The 19,567-nt window shown below is 49.6% G+C and overlaps 1 protein-coding gene across 1 annotated transcript in view; it reads left to right on the top strand.

Moving 5' to 3' along the window:
- The window catches only part of AOAH (acyloxyacyl hydrolase), a 148,581-nt gene that overhangs the window by 35,153 nt on the left and 93,861 nt on the right, over positions 1 to 19,567 (top strand). Inside the window, exons 5-10 of the mRNA XM_023532035.1 lie at positions 5,575 to 5,634; positions 10,043 to 10,113; positions 14,195 to 14,255; positions 15,381 to 15,451; positions 16,261 to 16,309; positions 18,134 to 18,182. Of these exons, the coding sequence (XP_023387803.1) occupies positions 5,575 to 5,634; positions 10,043 to 10,113; positions 14,195 to 14,255; positions 15,381 to 15,451; positions 16,261 to 16,309; positions 18,134 to 18,182 (361 nt within the window). The remainder of the gene's footprint in view (positions 1 to 5,574; positions 5,635 to 10,042; positions 10,114 to 14,194; positions 14,256 to 15,380; positions 15,452 to 16,260; positions 16,310 to 18,133; positions 18,183 to 19,567) is intronic.

The raw sequence follows: 19,567 nt of genomic DNA, 5'->3' as shown, positions 1-19,567 counted from the left end.
CTTTCTCCTTTGTGGGAACCTGTCACCGCTGTCAAAAGCATGAAGTGAACAAAAAGCCCTTTCGGTAATTTTCAAATCTATTTCTGCTATAATTGATAGCAGAGAACATGATCGCTGAAAATGCTTCACTATAGAAACTCATGCCTAAAAACACTGTTTTTCTTTACTTCCTTCACTTCTGAGTGTACTAGAATTCAATCCGTGAGCATCACAGAACCCGAGATGGCCCAAGCAGTGACCGTGTCCTGTCCAATTCACCAGCATCACTGGACACGGAATTCTTTATGTGCTTTCTCATCAGAGGCTGAACTAAACAGCTGAGTGCTTGGGACATGCACTTCTAAACGGTATTTCTTACCACGAAGTGGCTCCAAGCCTTAAATATGCTAATATGTGTTATGGCTCTCCCATTGGGCTAGTTCACAGATATCCCAGACTTTTAAAACTTAACAACAGTAATTTTCTTCTCTAGCACACCTATTTACCTCTCCTGGAGCAAGGTTAAAAGCATAGGTTTTTATGCCAAGCAGGTCTGAAATGAATCTGGACTGTGCCACCTGTTGGCTCTTTGATTTGGGGCAAGTTATTTCTCCATGCTAAGCCTCAGTTTTCCTCATCTATAAAATAGGGATAATAGTAATTATTACTTAACCCTGTCTACATTGTATTCTGATGATAGTTTACTGTCAATCTTCTCTCCCAGGTTATAAAACCTTTGATGAGATAGATAATGTCTCATTCACTATTATACAGCTAATATATAATTCATGGTGCAACGTAGAAACTCAATAAGTATTTGTGACAGGAGTGAATAGAATGAATGATTGCACAAAGGAATGGATATTTCTTTCTCCTTTCGTTCCCAATTATATGCTCGTAACTATACTTGTTCCTGGATCACATGAATTCCCGACCGGGGGCTTCAGTCCTTGGCGTACAGACCCGTTCTCTCCCATGGCCATGCGATCCTGTGCATTAAATCATCCACACTCCGTGTGCGTCAGCACTCGCCATGTTCCTAAGCCTCGGTGAAACCTCGTAAGACATGTTCTTGCTTGTGTTAGAGTGTGAGGTTGACTTCATTCTTGGAAAACAGTGTGGCAACGGTGGGAAGGGTGCTGGGGTCGAGAGACTTGAATGCCATCAGCATGCTTTGCGGAGTGGCCCTGGCTAAATTATGTAACTTCTGAGCCTCCGTTTTCTCATCTGTAAAAGGGGGAAAATAATACTTTTTCCTTGGGGTGGTTTTGGAGATCATTGAGAACTAGCATACATTTGTGTAGGCCATTTTAATCACTGTAATTTTTCCAGCTATCTATTGGTGACCAAACGACCCAAAATAAAAACACTAATTATTAACGCTAATGTGACGCTTACTGCATGCCAGGCGCTAGTCTAAGCGCTATCTCATTCGATCCTCATACACACACACAAAAATGTTGTCATCCCCATTTCGCAGATGAGGACAGTGAGGCTCAGAGTGCTTAAGTAACATGTTCAAAGTCCCAGAACTAGGCTTCCAATCCACAAACACTCTAGAGTCCAAATTTACCTTAAAGAAGAAATAACAACGGAGACCATGATTTACTGATCAATACATTCAAAGAGCTTCCGCTGAAGGTGGAAGTTTTACCCACGTTCAAACTGCTAAACCAGACAACTTTCTGACTTTCGCTCGGCCAACGCTTGGCACAGGGCAAAGCCCACCAGGCACTGCCTTTGCCCATGAAGCTGATGGCAACACGTGCGTGGCCCTGGTTCTTCCATCATCCACTCTGCTCAGAGCCCGAGTCAAGCACCGCCATCACTCTGGAGAGCAAGAGCAAAGTCATCAAGCCTCTGCCTTTGTCTGAAGACTTTGGGCTGGCTCTGGTTTAGAGGAACACTTAAATCATTCTAGACAAAAATGCTTCCCGAGACATAGGGATATATACTAATCCGTGCTCTGAAGATCAAGCAAAGTATCGTCCTCTCCCCTTTTCGACTGCCAGGGCACTCTGCCGTAGTGTCCTGGGAATTTTCCAAGTTCTCATGTAGAGAAACCCAACGCCTGTATCCGTGGTTCTTTGGACTATAAGCCGCAGGCTGAGGGCTTCTGTCTCTGTGAGCCTGTCTGATGGCTTCCTTGGCAATCCGCTCATGGCTGTTAAATAGACTCAAAGGGGATTTGGAGCTGGGATAAGGAAGCACATAACCAAAGGGAGAAAGTAATGAGAGGCTGAAAAGATTTGATCATGACAAATTGCAGGATCAAATGAGCACTTCCTGAACTAAGCCCCGCGCTGCTGATGGGCATTCTGCTCCTGCCTCAGGTGGCTGCTCTGGCTGAGTCACAAACATCGTTATGGCTTCCAACCAGGAGAGTTTTCTGTCCAGCTCATAATCTCTTCCCAAACCTTCTCTTCAAACACCAATTACAGTTGCACACTCTGTTCTCAAGGTTTAATTTTCAGAAGATGAAGGAGTGGTCCCGACTTTAGAAATGGTGGCTTAAACACTAGGTGGTTACCAAGGAGAGAGAATCACCTTCATTTTCTCATTGTTTACTATTTGCCCCCTTTGCCTGTCACTAAGACAAAGCAAACTTTCCCAAATGTCTTTTTTTCTGGGGAAAAAGGATCAGCCGTTTCTCTAGAGTCTCTTTCTTACGCTGGCGTTCGTGCACTGGGACTGTGGGAGAATGTGGTGCTCCGGTCAAGCTGAGCCCAGGTGAGCCTGCCCCGGCACTAGGGGTCAGAAGGCATTGGGCACAGCCCTTGCCGCTGAATTCATTTGGTTTGTCTTTATCCCTCACTAAACACTGACCCTCCATCCCCCCCACCTCCCCCGCCACACACACACACATACACACAGAACTGAGCTGGATTGAAATCAAATTGGTTCTCTCGCGGGGATCCAAGTGTCCTCTCCTAGGACGACGTTGCCCAGGCCTCTGTCTGCTTCATCTCACTTCTACTTACTGTGTTCGTCCCTGGTCTGTCTCCTGCCAGCCCGGAAACTCTGGATGGCAGAATGTCTGTTCCCAGCCGAATCTGCAGGGCCCTCCCCCACGTCCCTGTGCTGTGAATGCATCATTTTCTCTAATGATAAGAAACAGGGCAACGTGTGTTGAGTTCTTTTTTTTTTTAAAGCAATTATTGCTGAATTTGTGCTTATTATTGAAAATATGAAAAACACAGAAAAGAACCAAAAGGAAAAAGTTATCACCCACAATTATTATGGCATATTCCTTGGCAGGATTTTTTTCCTGCCTCTGTCAATGCTGGTAGCCTATTTTCCTTGCTGGGCATAATATCATCAATGTTTTCTTTCGCTTTTTATTTCTACATCCATGGAGTACCTACTATGGAACAAGGGCCTGAGCTGGGCCTTGGCATGCAAAGTGGTATTTCCAGGGCAGAGAAGAAAGGCGCACATAATTAAGGCAGACAGACGCCACCTTCGTTTCAATGGGGAGTGAACCCTAGGCTGACGGGGCAGCCCCAGAGGCCACCGTAACAGAAACTGGCACTAGATCTGCTAGAGATGCTTACTGGATACAATAGAATTTCCAGGATTCGTTGGAGTTTCCAGAAAAAGCCAAAATTGCATTCAGTAAGGTCAGTGTTTGAACGGGGCCATTCCTTCAGCAGTCTCTCTGTTAAAGACGCCACGTTTCAAAAGTGAGGTGGTCATGAACCGCCTCAGCCCTGCCGTCAGCCAGTCAGAACGCACGCTGGGCGTGGTGCGCCAGTGTGGCCGGGGGCTGCCCGCCAGCCTGGACCGGACAACAGCCGCATTATCCACTGACCACGAGGACGCCTGGGGGCCCGCGGAGAGGCCGGATGGCCAGGGTGGTGGTGCGGACACTCGGGAGCACAGCTGTTCACCAGCTGGCACAGGAGCATTGCGATATCTTAAGAAACAGACCCCGCACGAGGGCATCCTGGTGGCCAGGCCCACCTGGCAGGGGCCTTCTCCCCTCGCGTCACTAACGTGCACCTTCGCGATTGGCAGGCCCTGTGCCTCTGACCCAGGAGCCGTGGTTTGCCATCCTCCGAACCTGAGGCAGTGTGTGACGTAGGGCAGACACCCGGGAGAGGGTTTCGGAGCCAGCCCATGAAGGACAAGCGGCGGCTGGCTCTGCCTCATTCCTTCCTAAGGCACCGCCTGGAAAATTTACTGCAGCCCAGGCTCATCCGCACGGTCAGTCCTCCACTCGTGTCCACTTGGCGTGGCTGAGGTCCCCATGACGGCACAGAGCTCAGGGGTGGAGAAGATGCAATGAGCCACACAGGGGCTCGGGTCCTGAACACCCTGCTGGCAGCCGCGGCCAGCACCTCCCGAGAGGACCCTCCCGCTTACCAGCCAGCTCCAAAGTCTCACTCCAGGACGCGTTTTCTGCTTAAGTTCGGGGACAACGTTCTCAGTTACCTAGAGTGAGAGCTACAAAGTTCTCCCTGAATCCCAGCTTCCTCACTGATTTGGGTGACGGGGAAACGGGCTGAAAGAAGTTTTCCACAAACCTACCGATTATGGAGCAGGGGCTTATCGGGGCAGACCCAGGCCTAGGCGATGACGTGAATGATGCCCCATCATACTCACAGCACCCTGGTGAGGCAGACCGCTATCCTCCCCATGTTGCAAACGACAGAAATCGGGCTTTCTAACACGTTAAGGCATCCCATGGATGCCGAAGGGCTCAGAGGATAACTCGCTCCAGGTCTACACAGCCGGCAGGCAGCAGGGCTGGGATTTGAATCCAGGCATGCAAACCAACTCCCCGTGCTGTGTCAGGGCCGTACATGGGGCGGACGGGGGAGGACTGTGTCAGAGCCAGGACGTGTGGCGGGCACGAGAGCCCCGGGAAGCAGAGCTGGGAGGAAATACTCTTCGTCCCCATGCCCCCAGGTTTATTTTTCTCCCAGCCCTCCCACGGATATGCAAATGTGGACTCGCACAACCATAGTTATTGGTAGCAATTAGCTAACTCTTTATACTTGCGATGTGAATTCGGAAGATGCACTTCGATGCTTTAGAAACGGTCGAAAGAAGTGGGATGTCTAACCAGGACCAGAGGAGGGGAAGGAGAGATGGAGTGTGACCTCGCATGGTGTCAGCCGTCCCTCAGTACAGCGGCACAGGGCACTGAGGTTGGCTTTTGACCACCTCTTGACCTTGCTCTTCAGACACAAGGACAAGTTAGTGCTTAGAAATATCAGCAGGCAGGAAGGCAGGGGTTCACGCTGTGTCTCTGCCAGACACCGGCTCTGTGATCTTCAGCCAGTTTCTTAGCTTTTCTGCATCTCAATTTCCTCATCTGTAAAAAAGGTCATAGCTCGCAGAGCTGTCGTGAAGATTAAATAAGATAATGTTTACAAAGTACTTCGCGTGGCGTCTGGCACCGAGCGAATCCCTTGCTAAAGATCACTATGAACGTGAAATCGCTTTCTCGTGAATCATTTTATCACGAACGCATGGAATAGTTCTTTGTTCCAAACTCGCAGCTTTTAAAAATCGTAACTTTGTGGGGGAGGGGGGAGAAAACGTAGAAAAGATGAGACAGAAGTGGTCATATTGTCTTTGTTTCCACAGGCGCCATGGGAATTTACACTGGAGAAGGCAAGACAGATGGTCAAGAGATCCCCGACTCTGGTAAGCCAACGACAGGTAGGATGCCAGCGTCTTCCTGGGCGCCATCACCTCCCCGGGCCCCTGCACCCTCATTCCGGACACGAGCCCACAGCGCCCCGCAGTTGAATTGGGATTGAAGCCGGAAAATGAGCTCCTTCCCCTTTCTCTCCTCCCTTCTCTCCACGGCGGCATTTCTTACCCTCGGCACTACTGACATGCTGGGCTGGAAGACACTGGCCTGTGTGTTGTAGGGTGTTCGGCTGTATCCCTGTCCTCCGCCCACCGGATGCCAGCAGCGCCATCCACCCCTCCCCAGTCATGACAAACAAAAATGCCTCCTGGAGTTCCCAAGTGTCCTCCGGCACTCTGCTCAGCCCCTCTGCTCTGTGGTAGACTGTTCTGGGAGGCTGTATATCCTTCCACTCTTCCACTTTCTACCTACGTGACCTTAGGCTGAGCCTCAGCACCCCTGTCAGTAAGCTAGGGACAACCATAGCGTCCTCTCTCGAAGCATGGACGTGAAACGCATGCAGTCGATGGGCGTGAAGCACCTGGTATCTTGTCCGGGGCTTATCGAGCACTCACTCAGGAAATGCTAGGAAAATCATCACCGTCATTGTTCCTCTCCCTAATTTGTCCTCTTTGCAATAAGACTGCGATTCAACAGACACAATGTTTCGTTCAGATCAGTCATCATGGAGTCAAGCATTTGACTTCAGCCCTAGTCACAAATCAGCCCCCGTTAAAAAGGAAGGCGGAAAGCAGATCTTCCAAGAACGGCATCTCCCTCGATGCTAGAGGCCCCCGCGGCGAGGAGCTTTAATCAGGGATGAGAGGGCAGGGCTCCTGTCCTTGGCTTCTCCCTGCTGCTAGCTCATCATTCACTACAGTTAAGGTAGTATTGATTTGGCAACATGAAAATAAAGGGAAGAAAGATTCCTTAATGCTCAGTTGCCAGACTTAGCAGATAAAAACAGAGGGTGCCCAATTAAATTTGAATTTCAGATAAACGATGAATAATTTTTTTAGTGTAAGTATGTTCAGTGCAATATATTATTTGGCAACCTGACTCGCGGGGGCATCTGGGTTTTGATGTACGAAGCTGATACATGTTACATGGCAATAAGCTGCCATTTCTACACAATTGATTAATCAATCACCGTGTCTGCACTGCCAATCATTATTTAATTCAGTGAATAATTAAAGTCCAGCTGGAGCCGGTTCACCTCACCTGCTTGAGTCACTGAACGAGAGACTGAAACACCACTTAAAACCCTTGACCACCACTTCGGGACTCAAAACAGAACTGAGGAATAATACGAGTCTTTTATTCTTCTCAGCGTGCATCTGCAAACTGATTCTCAGAGTATTGTTTACTTCACTAGCACACACTGGTTTGGCATTAACTCAAGGCTAATTAGGATTTTACAATTTTTTATTTCTGTCACCAGAATTGCAAGCATAATTCATGGGGCAGGATTCCAATAATTCTTTGAGAGAAGCCAAAAAAATTTTTTTTTCTACTGAACAGTTCAACAGTAATAAACTTCTCAAAAACCTCCAATTCATTTATCTCCAGAATAAAGCTATCAAGGAAAAAAATAATCAGAAAACGCAAATAAGCATCTCTGAAAAGCTGCTAAGAGGACGTTGGCTGCAATGAATTCCACTGTAGTGGCTGATCAAACCTCAGATGGAGCTGAGATGCAGAAAGGTGCACGCAGCAGGCTGCCCGTGGTTCAACACAGCCCGGCGGACTGTGAGCATCCAGACTGTGGAGGAGTCACATGTCACTGAAGAGAGGCAGAGAGTCCAGGGAAGATCTGCGTCTTCCTGAGGCCCTACGAGGCTCCTCGGAGAGGCGTTTTGTGGACTTGACACAACGCTGAGCATCTAAGGGTTTAGAGTCCCCAAGTTATGGAATCGCTCTCCTTAATTATCCCAATTGCTCCTACGAAGGAAATAGCATGTTTTTGTTCATTTTACAGATGAGAGCACTAAGCATCAGAAGGGTGTTGCCTGAGTAGCGGGGCACAGTTCGCCCAAACATGTATCAGTCATCATCAGTGTTAAAACCATTAGGTTAGTTCGATCGAGGCCTTCAGATAAAGTAAATATTAAAAGAAGTAGCTCAAACATTCAAATGTGACCTGACTTTGAACTTGGGTCTCAGAATGTGTCTATATTTCCAGATCGCCAATGCTGTGGCAACGATTTCACACTGGTGTTTGTTTTGGAGTGTATATACACTCCTAATTTCAGTGGGTTACCAGGTCTCTGGACTCCACCTACCAAACACCCCCACTTGGAGCTGGGGAGCACCCCTCCGCCTGCCTTACATCAGCGGTTCCCAACCAGAGACAATTTTGCCCTCCCCATCCCTTCCCCTGGGAGACATTCGGAAATGCCTGGAGACATTTTGGGGCTGCTGGCATCTGGGGCTAGACACCAGATACGCTGCTAATCATCCTACAGTGCACAAGACAGCCCGCAGCAAAGGAGGATTCAGCCCGAGTGGCAACAGCACTGAGGTTAGAGACCTTGCATCAGACCCCGGTCCCCACCCGCCAACAAGTCTCTGTGCCCCAGCTGGCCTCCTCCAGGCCGTCCCATCACCCTAGAAATGTATTTCTGAATTTTAAGGGTGGTCTCTCTGCTTAACACCTCCAAGGACCCCCCTGCCCTCAGGATGACGTGTAATAAGCCTCCTCGCTTGTCCTGACGTCTCCTGCCTCCCGCGGTTCCCTGCCCTGCAGCCAGGTCACAATGCTTGGGGTGCTCCCAGACTCCAGCCCCCCGCAGCCCTGCCTGGGGAGCTCCCTCTGCCCACAGCTGTGCTGCTCTGACAGCCCGGGACCTCGTTAAAATGCAGATTCTGACGCAGCAGTTCTGCTGGGGCCTGGGACTCCCGATGCTCTACACGTTGCAGGCCATGTTGCTGCTCCTACTTTGCAATCACATTCAGCGGCCAGGACCCGGAGCAGAGACTCCAAACCTTAGCGGGCATCAGAATGACCTGGAGCCTAGGAGCACACAGATTCCGGGACCCAACCCAGGCATTCTGATTTAGTAGAATCAGGGTGAGGCCCAGGAACTGCGCCTGGGCTTTGCCGTCCCAGCGGCTGGAGCATCTGTCTCTGCCTTCCCGCCCGCCTCCTTCCTGCCTGACCTCTGGGCCATTTCCTGCCTCCGCCTCTGGGCTCCTGGAAAGCCATGCTAATGCCAGGACCACTGCAGACCTCACAAGCATGCTTAGGGCTGGGAAAGCCACCCCTACACCCCACGAAGGAGTGAGCTCCACAGGGGTGGGGACAGCCTCCCATGAATCCACGCCTTGCAGACGGTAGGGGCGCCAGTCAGGACTGTCCCTCTGATCCTGGAAGTTGGGCAGACATCACGATGACCCTTAGAGGTCTCCTGTACATCCCGAAGAGGTTGCATGTCCTCCTTTGCTAGCGTCAAATTTTCTCCAGCAGTTAATACCACTCATAGCCAGCGGAAGGACTTTGGGGCTGGCAGGAATCTACTGTACCTCTCCCTTCATCGATAAATGGTGATTCCCAACTTTGTCTTCTGTTGTCTTTTTGTTTCATCCAAGGAAAGCATCATGGAAACCACAGTCTTTCTAAAAGCACTGCTTAGTGCAAAGCCAGGACTTGTCATTTATCTCACAGGCAGAGCCTTAGAGAAACCGCTGTCTGAAACCCCTCTGCTCGCAAAGCTTGAGGAGCTACATCCGCACCCCCACTCGCCTCTACCCGGGGAGGGGCCTTCCTTCTTCCTTCTTCTCTCTTCCTTCTTCCTTCCTCCTTCCTCCCTCCTCCCTCCTCCCTCCTCCCTCCTCCCTCCTCCCTCCTCCTTCTTCCCTCCTCCCTCTCCCTCCCCCCTCCCCCCTCCTCCTCCTCCCTCCTTCCTCCTCCTCCCTCCTCCTTCCTCCTACCTTCTTCCTTCTTCCTTCTTCTCAAGCCCCGGCCACGTCTCTCCCCATTAGTCTTTATTTTACCTCACAAAAGGATGGAATTCTTCTATTTGAAAATGTTCTTCATTTTCAAATCTTTCCCCAAGCCCTGGAGTACCATGAGGGAGAAGAGGAGTTTTGTCGTCCAAGGAGATTGGCCCAAGGCGGGCCAGATTCTTTGGGGACGAGGCGGAGGACCGGCGAGGGTGGGAATCGCTGGCTGGTGACGAGGAGGGGGCATCCATCAGGAACGAGCAGGAACACAGGCACGGAGGTGGGCGGGTATAGAGCGTAGGGACAGGGACAAGAGGTAACATTAATTAAGTAAAATGGCCCAGATTCTGGAGGAAGGAGACTAGGAATCCAGACTCTGGTGCCCTCAGAAGAAGGGCTTCTAAAAGTCGGGGAACCGTTCCTTGAACTAAACAGCTCTTTGCGTTATTTTCTCTCTCTCTCTCTCTCTCTCTCCAGAAATATTCCAGAAGCGATTCTGATATTTGTTCGCTCCCATTTTTGGTCAAGATCTGTCAGAAGATCAAATTGTACGTATACCATTTCTCCCTTCCTGCGCACGGCATGGGGTGGCATCTGTAACTGTCCTTTGTCTTTTAATGCCCAAAGTGATGTTCAAATTTAAAAGGCATGTTCCTCAAGATGAAAGTGTTTCTCATTCATGACTTGTACAGAAACCAGAGGACAAATTAGCTCTGAACAAATTATTTTGGAAATACACTGGGTACCAGTATCCTTGGGCATCAAAACCTGGCTTATACCTGGGGCTGGGACACAGCCTGCTGGTGAGATTCTGAGCTGCTCGGTACACACTCGCACCACACCTGGGGACAGCCCTTCCTTGCTGTGTAAGATACAGACAAGTTCGGCAACTCATCACGGCGTGGACTCTGAGAGTCTTTAGAGCAAGGCACTCCCAGGCTGGAAAGGGACCGCTTTTTCACTGAGCCCGACCAATTGACTAAAAATCTGGCTGAGATATATGATGACCAGGCTTCCAAATACAGTGACACTCTTCAGAGTCCCCAGGCCATCCTTTCTCAGCTTTAATCCCGTACTCCAGCTCCACGCAGAGTCTGAGGCTATGCTGGTCGATACAGTCATCACCATCCAAAGATATTAAAAGAGAGAACGGTGTCCTGCAAGGCACAGTGGACGATGAGGCCAAACAGCATGGTTCTGCCTTCCACTCGGCTGCTTCCCATTTGGCTGGGGCTGCGGCTGCCACCAGGTAGTGTCCGGACGCCATCCTCGGTGCCATGTGCTGCATTCCACTCACAGGACATTTGTGCACCTAGTTCTCACAACAGCTCCACAGGGTAGGGATCATTAATACTCCTATTTCACGGAGGAGGAAACTGAGTCTTAAAGAAATCACTTGTCCCAGCTGCCGAGGACCCAAGATACGCCCCCCACCCCAGGCGCATTGGACCCACGTGTTCTTTGGAAACGTCCACATTCTCGGCCCCTGGGCAATGCTGCCTCTTAATGCCTAAATTCAAGGTATAGGCTAAATTACGGCTACACCTCGGAATCATGTGGGGAGTTTTTAAGGTGCACACTGCTTGGCCTGAGACCTACTGGGGAGCACTGCGTTTTCCTAGGCTCCAGATAGGCGGCCCCCGTCCTGCCCAGAGCTCATGCACCAAGGCAGGTGCCAGAGTGCAGATGGTGCACGGATAGGCGATGTCTTAGTGACGCGAAGTCACGCTCGTCAGCAGCGAGGCATCCGCAGGCCCCGCCATCCGCCCTGGCCCTTGTCGCTTTCGTTCTTGCTCTCTGCAGGCGGTTCCTGTCGCTTGAGCCCATCCTAATCCTGCAGAGCTGTCCTTGTGAGGGCGTAGGGCTGAGAACTCCCGGAGATGAGGGGCAGGCTGGGAGGCTCTTTTAGTTTTCTAGGGCTGCTGTAATAAAATACCACAAACTGGGTGGCTTAGAACAACAAAAATGTATCCTCTCCCCATTCTGGAGGCTGGAAGCCCCAAAGCGAGGTGTTCGCAGGGTCCCTCTGAGACTCTGCTCCCTCTGCGATTCCCTCCGCGACGCGATGGAATCCTTCTGTGCCTCTTAGCTTCCAGCGGTGGCCGTCACTCCTTGGTGCTCCTTGGCTTGTAGGTGCCTCGCTTCATCTTCACACACGGCCACCTCCCCTACGTGTCTCTCTTTTCCATTTATAAGGACGACACCAGGTGTACTGGATTCTAATCCCACTCTAAGGACCTCTTCTCAACTTGATAACATCTGCAAAGACCCTCTTTCCGTGTGAGAAGGTCATGGTCATAACTTTTCGGCGAACACTCATAGCAGAGGCGCTTTTCCTACCTTCTTCGGTCCTTCATCTCATGCGCTATACAGAAGCTAATCCGCTGAACAGCTCCCGTCTGCTGTGACAGTATCTCGGGAGGCTATGCTGCTGGCTCGCTTGTTAGAGATCCGAGAGTCTGCCCACCTGAGCTGCAAACCAGCTGTGCAGTGTGCTGGCCTGAGTCCCATAAATAGTATCGACGCCCCTTTTCACGAATAGGGGTGGATGCAGAGAGCATCGGGACGTGGGGAGTGGAGGGGCGACATCAGACGTGAAAGAAGACGCTGGGAGGCTGAGACGCAGCCAGCCCCCAGGCCCCCGGCCACGCCATCATTGTGGAATGGAGACGCCTGATTCCTGTTTGCTCAGCCCTAGAAGCCATCCTTGGAATAACCGTTACGATCGCACGTAACGACGGAAGAGCTAATGGTCCGTGAGTGCCTGGCACGGGTCTCGTGCTGCGTTCAGTCTTTCCAGCAACCCCAGGATGCAGGTACTGATGTTGGCCCCGTTTTACAGTGAGGAAACTGAGGCACAAAAGGATGAAATGATTTGCCTAAGGCCACATAACAAGTGGAGAGCGCGCCGGCGATCCAAACCCAGAGTCGGATCTCAGAACCCAAAGCTATGTTGAGGAGCTTCTCAGGGCGTTTCCTTCCTACTAGACTACCCTTCACCAATTGCTCGCCTTGAAAACGCTTTCTCATCTCTCAGATTTCACCTTAAGGTCACCTCCTTCCTGTCCTGCGTTGGAAATGTTTTCTCTTTTGGTGCGCAACCCTTTTATAGCCTTTTTCCATAGGACTATAGTTTCCAATTGGTGCATTACTTTCCCCGCCCATCATTAAAAATCTCCAGCACAGTAAACACATCTTATACCCAGTCCTAGTATCTGATATGATATCTGGGACACGGCGGGAACTCCAAGGATGCCTGTAAATTGCAGTTATTGCTACTTTGGGTGACCCATCTACCCCCTCATGTCTAGAATGTATGGCTTTAGTTAGTCACTTTGAGCCCTTAAGATAAGCAGATAAATGTTAATTTAATGAAGTAGCTTTCTACTTCCAGAGACAACTCATGGTTAACTTCCTTCAAAGGCAAACTCTCACCACAAAGATGGCAAAGGCGGGCGGGGATAGCTTTGACACACGAAAGTGAGACCTGTCACCAGCACCTTTTCTCAGACCGGAAATATGGCAGTTCAGGTCCGTACCTTCTCTCTCTGTCTCTCTGTCTCTCTCTGTCTCTCTGTCTCTCTGTCTCTCTGTCTCTGTCTCTGTCTCTGTCTCTGTCTCTCTCTCTCTCTGTCTCTCTCTCTCTCTCTCTCTGCATGTGTCTGTATGTCCTTCTTTTCTCAGCCAGAAAAATAAAACAGCTGTCCAGGAAGTGTACCTGGGAAGAAACTATCTAGTCTCACGGGAGATGTCATCTCCAAAGAGGCTTAGAACTTGGACTTCCAGGGTCCACCATCCTGGGATTCACAAGGCAGGCTCCACACTACTAGTTAGACTCCATGCTGGCTCAGGCTGAGTCCCTGTGCCTTGAGCTCTCAAAACTGCTGAGAAGCTCTTGATTCAAAGGAACATTTAATAAATCCTATAAAGGATCCTGTTACTCTCGCTACATTCTGGGCTCTAAGGAGAGCCTCACGCTGCCACATGACTGCACCACCCGGCCGCCCATCAGTGACTTCCCTACAGGGGAAGCAGTGTCTGCCAATCGGAAGCGGGGAAACATCTGGGAGTGAGGACACGACGGGGGAATGCTCACTCCGGAAGGCGTCCGAGGCTTTGGCATGAATTACCTTGGTCATCAGTCACATCAGAGTCCTGGTTTTCCAGGCCCATGAATGGGAGCGAAAGTCATTGCCAGCTAATGACAACTAAATGCCTCGAGATTCTCAAGTCTTTAAGAGTAAAATTTTAAGAAGAGACTTACACATTCACAGAATGTGTAAAATGGCACCAATTCAACCTGTGGTGCCAAGCTCATTGGACCAAAAACACAATCTCCTTTCCTGGGAATCTCAACATCAATATCCCGTGCCCTCTAAAGCTTCGATTCAGTTACTTCCGTTCCTCATAAGGGGCAAGCTAAATGTCAGAGAGGAAATCTGTTGGTGGAAAGCAGAGACTGGCAAAGTCTGGCTGACGTTCTTTCAGACCACGGAAGCCCTTGATTTTATTTTTAGAATGGGTTTCTGTCACATAAACTCAACACAGCCATACCTGAAAATGTCTCTATTTGTTTTCGCGGTTTCTTTTTTCCTTAGCTTATTGGGTATTTTGCTTTCTTTTTTCCAGAGCTATAGAAAATTCTGTGCCATTCAAAGATGTCGATTCAGACAAATACAGCATTTTTCCAGTAAGTATTGTGAAGACGTTCACCAGATGTTCACCGACTTTCCCCATCCCTTCTACAAATATCTTTCCTTTGATAAGACAAGATAGAATTCCACTCGAAGGTATTATTAATTTGATAACATACCACTTCACGATGTTTATGGGCTTTTCGGCATCTTAGTTAATACATGGACCAGCGAAGTGGATCGTAGACCTAGTGTTTTGTTTCCTGAAGCCGTTCCCAGCTGGACCTCTCCATAGGGGTTACAATTATCATGAAAGCTCTTGTGAATTATTTTGGAAGTTCTTAAACCTACTTTAACTTACTTTTTTTAAAGTGCGTGTGTATGTCTTTATACAAGTGTGAATGTTTGATTTAGAGTAGTTTAGGATGTCAGGATGTTCTTTGTGAACAAGCAAGTAACAGATGTCACTAACTCCCCAAATTTAGTGACATCTCAGATATTTCTCCTGGGAATGGAGGAAATAAAAACAGTGTTTGAAATTGTCATGATTCTTGATTCTTTCAAGTCAGACAGGTCTAACATATAATAAATCCACATAATTAACCGGTTTAGCTAGAGATTTTTAAATTATCTAGTAAAATGATTAATGATTTGAACAGATAAACCAAATGATAAGAGCCTGAGAAGAATAGTGATTAATAGAGAAAGTTCAAGGAGTTGGATGGTCGGACAGCTTATGGATTACACACACACACACACACACACACACACACACACACACGTATGTACACGTGCACACACGTACAGCACTCATACACATAACCATACATGTGTGCGTACGTGCACACGTGTATACAATGCACTCCCATACACCCACATACAGGCATACACCCAACAGCACATATACACACATTCACACGCACACATTCACATACGCACATTCACGTGCACATTCACGCACACACTCCCACTTGTTACCAGCCCTGGTACTACCTTACACTTCACCTCACGCATTATTTTATCACATTCATCTTAATTGTCTTCGCGATCTCCAGCGTTCCTAGACTGCGTTTGGGTTAAAAACTGCAGATGTCGACCCCGCCCCCCGCCGACCCTGCCCCTCCGTCGTGGGGAATGGCGAGGTGGACCCAGCTCTTCCCGTGTGTCCTCTTCGATTTCAGACACTGCGTGGCTACCACTGGCGAGGGAGGGACTGCAATGACAGCGACGGGACGGTGTACCCGGGCAGAAGGTGACTGTCGCGGCTGAAACCTGCCTCCGACAGGGGACAGGGGGCCTCATTCCTTTCCCGGCCTGGGGGATTCGTGCTGACAGAGAGGAGGGACCCCGCGTCCCGACTGAAGTAGAGCTTGGTGAAAACAGAACACCGTCTGCCCAAGAAACGGTCATGGAGCACTTACTAAGTGCCAAGCACTCAGCACCTGCTGGGTGGTAAACGGAACGGTAATAGGCCTCCTCTCGTGGAGTTACGGTCTAGTGGGAGAAAAAGCCGAGCAACAGGTGAGGTGGACGTCCGTCCAGCCTCCTGCATGCAGCCCCCCCACCCCCAGGAGCGCGGAGAGGGCTCCCCAGGGAAGCACGGGTCAGATTTTAGTCCTGGGCTGATGTTCAGTCAGCCGCGTCTCTGACTCCAAAATCTGCATGTGTCGCCTTAGCTATGACTACAGTGCCAAAGCAGCAAGTGAACCAGATGTTAGGGACGTCAGCGGCAGCATCTTAATGGCTTCACCTGTCTAAATAAAACAGAGTGCAGGCTGGTTCCTCACACGCCCCTGCACCGGGCGACAGCCCTGCGGGTCCGGATCCGGGTCAGAGGTGAAGAGATGGGGTCTGGACCACAGTTCCCCGCAAATGCCCGAGACCAAGAAAATGGCAAAGAGGCCAAGCGGAGGCTTCTGTGTGTCACGACGCACAGTGCTTCCTGTCACTCTTCCTTGAAGGACCTGTGGTCCCCGAATGACACAATGCAGTGCTCATTTACGCATTCGTTCGTGAAGCTGACGCTCGCTCGGTGACAGTATGTTGATGTTTTCTTCTTAGGCCAGACGACTGGGATATACATCAGGACTCCAACTGCAATGGCATTTGGGTGAGCCCCTAAATTCAAACTTAACCCCGTTCTCTTACTTCCTGCCCCGCTTCGAACCCCACCGCCTGCCTCAGGCAGACCTAAGGGAGAAGATGGCAGACTGAGGTGACCGTCCCCTGCTCTGCTATCACGCAGGAAGAGGGTCAGCGGTGCGATGAGAGACGACGCTGCCTCAGTCACAGCCCCTTTAAGCCTCGCTTAAGGTCACCCGCACCTGATCCCTTTATTCCGTTTTGAACACTGTGAAATTGAACGGAGAGTGGCAACCCAAAAACCTGCCGCTCGCTGCCCCCGTCCCCTGCAGCCATGTCTGTCAGGTGGAAGGGAAATCATGCTGCAGGTGCATCTCGGGGCATCTAGTGCTGACGCCCGGTGCCCCGTGAGCAATGGGCTCGCCGCTTCCAGGTGGGGGATAGCGAAGGAAAGCCAGGCAGCACGGCACCACCACGGACCCTGGTTTCGTGGGGTCCTCGTGAAGAAAGAGAATACCAAATCACACAAATACAAAAGCAAGAATGGAAGCAAATAATTAACAAGGACGATAAATGACATTCTAACAACTTACTGGAGTCTTGGAAATTCAGGTCCTGTTCTGTCGAGACCTCTCTCTCGATTTACCAGGAGGGCCGCGTGGTGCTGTGTTCCGCGGCAGCTTGGCTTCCCCTGCCACCCTGAACACTCCGTAGCTCCCAGCGGCTCCCAGCGCACACACAGCAGGGACTGTGCTAAGCCCTGAGTGTACGATTCCCCAGCTTCAGGATAAATCGCCTTTGAATAGTTGCCTCATTTATCTGCTTGGATGAAGAGGAGAAATTTCGTGTAAATATTTTCCTCTCTCCAGGACGCCTGCGGTCCATGGTTTCTGAGATATGGAGAACAGGACAGATCGAACCCCAGCCACCCCCCACCCGTCCTATCGTTAGTCAAACTGCCTTTTCATGAGGAGGAAAAGGCGGTTTCCTTATCAGTTATGACAGAGAAGCACATCACCTTCACACCTATCCCTTTCCACAGGGGAAAAATAACCCACAGGATCACAAAATCATTAACCCAAAGGAGATTTTACAGCCATCAAGTTCAATATCTCCCAAAATGTGTCCCTAGAACCCTAGTATGGAGTGTGCTGTTAACGGGTATGGGGGGGAGGGATCCTATAGTCAAGTTCAGGGTCAAAGAAACCCAAACGGCTTTCTTTACTTCTGGATTTCTCAGCATCTCTGATGCTTTAATGTGTGCTGGGAGCCCCCATGACCAAGAGTGGACGCAGGTTCTAACTCGTCCTTGACCATCACGCACCAGATGACAATATAGCTCCCCCTTCCTGCCCTTCCCCCATTGGAACAACCAAAAATCTCTCCAGACGTTGCCAAGTGTCCCCTGGGGTGGAGGTGGGGGACAAAAACAACCCTATTGAAAATCGCTACTCTAGACTCATTAATCGTTAGGCCCTGGAGATATCGGGACACTTGGAGCTCCAGCTCAGAGACTGCTGAACCCACTCTGACCTTGTGACCCAGTCACTCAGTGGGGCCTCAGCACTCCCGGGGGGTGACACCCCCAGCACTCCGGAACCCCTCCCTGCATCCTTTGGAATGAGATGGTCCAGTTTCTGGATCTCGCCTTTTCCCGCCTCCAGGTTCTCAAAGCCCAGCTCACTCACGCAGAGTGTTGACACGGCAGGTTAAGAGCGCAAGGGATTTCCACAGGTTTTCTCTTCTAATTTGCCTCTGGACTTTCAAAGCCATTGGGGGAGGGAGGGAATTTAGTACAGGTGTCTCACAGATGTAAAAGCAAACTGCTAATCTTATCACTTCTCTTTTAAAGGGTGTTGATCCAAAAGATGGCATTCCATATGAGAAGAAATTCTGTGAAGGTATGAATTGTAAACGTCAGTGTGCTCATTACAATAGGACATTCTTTTCTAAGCTGAGTCAGATCGAAGGCAGTAGGCACCCAAGCGAGGAAGCGCCTGATGGTACAACTTAAAGGTGACCAACTTACATTTATGTTCATGACAAATCAGAAAAAAAAAAAAAAGATTCTAGAAAAAGGAGGAAAAACCTAGAAAAAGTAAAAGCAAATTTGTTTAGTCGACTCCTATATTTGGGGATTGGAAACTTGGATGATAATGTTACAAAAGGCTGCAGGATAGATAATGAGACAAATTCAGCACTTCTCCAAGTAAGAAAGCAAGTAGAGGCGATAATTTTTTTTATCTTCTTCATGTCCTTCTCAGTATACTACAAGGTCGGATGTCTGGGCTGGTACTGACAGAGTCCCTGTGTCAACTGGAGTAGAGACTCATATCTCGGTGACTCGAGGGAAACGTCCAAGCTACAGCCATTGAAGTTCCAAAAACGGCTGAGCGAAAGCTCTGTATTCTAAATGCCCGAATGCCTCAGACATCTGGGCTACCAGTGCTGTCAGGAACAACTTATTACTACCTACATATCACTGAAAACATGCTTCTGGTGATGCCCAAAGCATCCCGAACGAACGAAGTAGAAACATCACTGTCTTACGTTTAGGTAGTGGTTTTCCCTAACATTTAGAAGCATTTTATTCATTCATTCATTTATTCATTTGTTCATTCAACAGATATTTCTTGAATACCTATTCCTATTAAGCGGTGAGGGCTCTATGCAGATCTGAGTTTTCGCGGGCAGACACGATACAGTCCTTGCCCAGAATCGATGTAACATAAAATTGTCTTTATGCTCTCAGAGAAGCAGGTAGGGATGAAAGTGCATCATTATGTAATTTAGAAATGCTTGTTGGACAAATAAAAGAAGGAATGAACAACCGAACTAATGAGTAAATAAACTCGGGTCTAAATGAAATCCTGGTGTGAGGCTCTGGGGTCATTGTGGGAAGCCTCTTGGATCCCCCCGCATCCCAACGCCTCCCAGATGCCCTGGGCCTTCTCAGTCCCCTTTGTGTGGCCAATAGCTAGCTGTCACAAGCCCAAGACAGGAAGCCACTGGAGTGAGGCTGATTGGGGAGGGGGCTCCTCTCTGACGCTGGGAGCATCTGCTGATGCTTCCAGGGTCTTAAGGGATTCGGAAGAGCACATCCATCACCCATGGGTGGATGATTTGTGCAGATGGGCCTTAGAATTAGATTAAGTGGTCCTTCACCCCCAAACACACAGTGCTTCACAGAGACCTTTATCCCTCCACCTCCCCATTAATCAGCCAGAATCGTCCATCTAGTGCTTTTTGTATATGGATTAAGGGCTTTAAAAGACCACAACTCCTA

The sequence above is a fragment of the Pteropus vampyrus genome, unplaced genomic scaffold (genome assembly GCF_000151845.1).
Source record: "Pteropus vampyrus isolate Shadow unplaced genomic scaffold, Pvam_2.0 Scaffold75, whole genome shotgun sequence".
In the NCBI taxonomy this organism is placed as follows: Eukaryota; Metazoa; Chordata; class Mammalia; order Chiroptera; family Pteropodidae; genus Pteropus; species Pteropus vampyrus.
The sequence above is the reverse complement of the archived record's forward strand: the minus strand, read 5'-3'. Positions and strand labels throughout refer to the sequence as shown.